Source organism: Zonotrichia albicollis, chromosome 2 (assembly GCF_047830755.1).
Source record: "Zonotrichia albicollis isolate bZonAlb1 chromosome 2, bZonAlb1.hap1, whole genome shotgun sequence".
Classification (NCBI taxonomy): Eukaryota; Metazoa; Chordata; class Aves; order Passeriformes; family Passerellidae; genus Zonotrichia; species Zonotrichia albicollis.
In genome coordinates, this window is record NC_133820.1 from 99,481,433 (window position 1) to 99,483,348 (window position 1,916).

The window sequence follows — 1,916 nt, forward strand, 5'->3', positions numbered from 1 at the left end:
TAAACACAGAGCCAGAAGAGCCAGAAAGTATCCTGACATTCTTCTTGCTTGACAAATTTTATAGTGTAAACAAAAGAGTATCACCCAGCTCTTCCTGCCTAAAAGGGAATTACTCTTTGCTTTATTCTATTGTGAAATGCTACCTCACACAAAATTTACATTCACTTAATGCTGACACTCCTGCTGCTCTTTCCTTCATGTATCTTAGTCTATTTTTACAGCATTTTCATCTCCATTCTCACATCTCGCAGTTTTTCACCACTTCAGAACTATTTCTGTCAACAACTTCTGCTTGACCCTTTTCTCTGTCTGCTGCCCCAGCAGAGAGCATCCTGATACAGAGGAAAAAGGCAGTGAGTATGCTGTGAGGAAGAATATGCTATAAAGCAGATACCACAGTAAGTCTCCTTTAAGAGGAACTGTTGCTTGTTAATTACAGCCAAAGTAAATTAAATGCCCCTGAATATAGAAGGATTTTATTTTTTAAGGATCCAAAAATGACTATTTAAAAAAAAAATTATCAATCCATAGAGGAAAACTGACAGACTTGGAGGGAAGAAGAGGGAGTAGACCCCTTCTCAAGTTCTTGATAACTTTGTACAATGGAAAAAAAACACTGAATTTGTCATCTGTGCTAAGAGAGAAGACATGGCTCCACCACTTTCCGCATGCTTTGCCCTGATAGAGACTTACTGTAATGATGGAGCAGATGCTCACTACAGTTTTATCAGCAATAAGACTTTAAAGACACAGGGTTACTAACCTCTAAAGCAGACTTATCCTCTGAGACACTGAACTAATTGCACAATGAATCTGTGCTAGATGGAAGAAAAGTTCACAGGAACAGCAGCATGTGTCTTGACTCCTTTCCCTGCTTCACAACACTTACCTGCAACATGTTTTCAAAAGTAAGCATGTACTGGACTTTTTACAAAGTTACTCAGGTGCTATGCTAGGCTATTTTTTAAAATTTCATTTTCTTTTTTTCCATCCATGAGAAAAAAGGAGACCAGTGATGCATTCTAGAAACTTTATTACACATTTTAAAAATGCCTTAAAATTATCAGGCAAAGTACTTGACAAAGAAGTGAACACATACAAATTAGTGCTATTGAGTCCCAGCATCCATAAGTGCACAGACCAGACCAGGAAAAGCAAGTTTCACGGGCTACCACCATATTTTTGAGAAGCAACATTTCCAGTAGTTTTCTTCGGAAGGAGCTGAGCAAGGATATTTGGCATAACCCCGCTTTGAGGAATGATCACACCGGCAAAGAGCTTGTTCAGCTCATCATCATTTCTCACAGCCAGCAGAATGTGCCTGGGCAGGATCCTTGTCTTCTTGTTTTCACGAGCAGCGTCCCCTGCCAGCTCCAGGACCTCTGCAGCCAGGTACTCCATCACTGCAGCCAGGTAGATGGCAGCGCCAGAGCCAATCCTGCGGGCATAATTCCCGCTCCGCAGGAACCTGGAGACACGGCCCACAGGGAACTGCAGACCTGCCCTGGCTGATCTGCTCTTCTTGGATGCGCTTCTATGGCTGCCAGCCACTGCTTGCTTCTTTCCACGTCCAGACATTCTGGCAGCGAGGACACACAGAGGGCTGGAGGTCGTCAAAGCACTTGGGTGCTACAGCTAATGGACAGCGAGAGGAGGAAACAGCAAGGTCAGCTCTGCTCTTCCACATCTAGGGGAAAGCTCATTCTCTGCTTGAGGACAGAGCTCACCATACACCACAGTTCATCAACAGCAGAGCTAAAATTTTAACAGTTATTGCCCTTTTCCAGCCTGCCTTTTAGGAGAAGGATCTCATTGCAAAACCTGACAAGGGTTATTAAAGTTAGATAGGAAGGGCTCAAAAGGAGAGAGGCTTTCCCCTGCTACTTGGAGTGTATTTAGGATTGAGGCACGGTGGG

General features: G+C 43.3%; 1 protein-coding gene across 1 annotated transcript; it reads right to left on the minus strand.

Annotated features, from left to right (window-relative positions):
• Positions 1–1,161: 1,161 nt before the first annotated feature.
• LOC102062888 (histone H2A-like) lies at positions 1,162–1,578 on the minus strand. Its single transcript, XM_005486433.2, has one exon. The coding sequence runs from the start codon at positions 1,576–1,578 to the stop codon at positions 1,162–1,164; it is 417 nt and encodes a 138-aa protein (XP_005486490.2).
• Between the last annotated feature and the right edge of the window lie 338 nt (positions 1,579–1,916).

Excerpts from the sequence above, each read along its gene's own strand:
- LOC102062888 (XM_005486433.2), bottom strand. The coding sequence starts at position 1,578 with ATGTCTGGACGTGGAAAGAAGCAAGCAGTGGCTGGCAGCCATAGAAGC.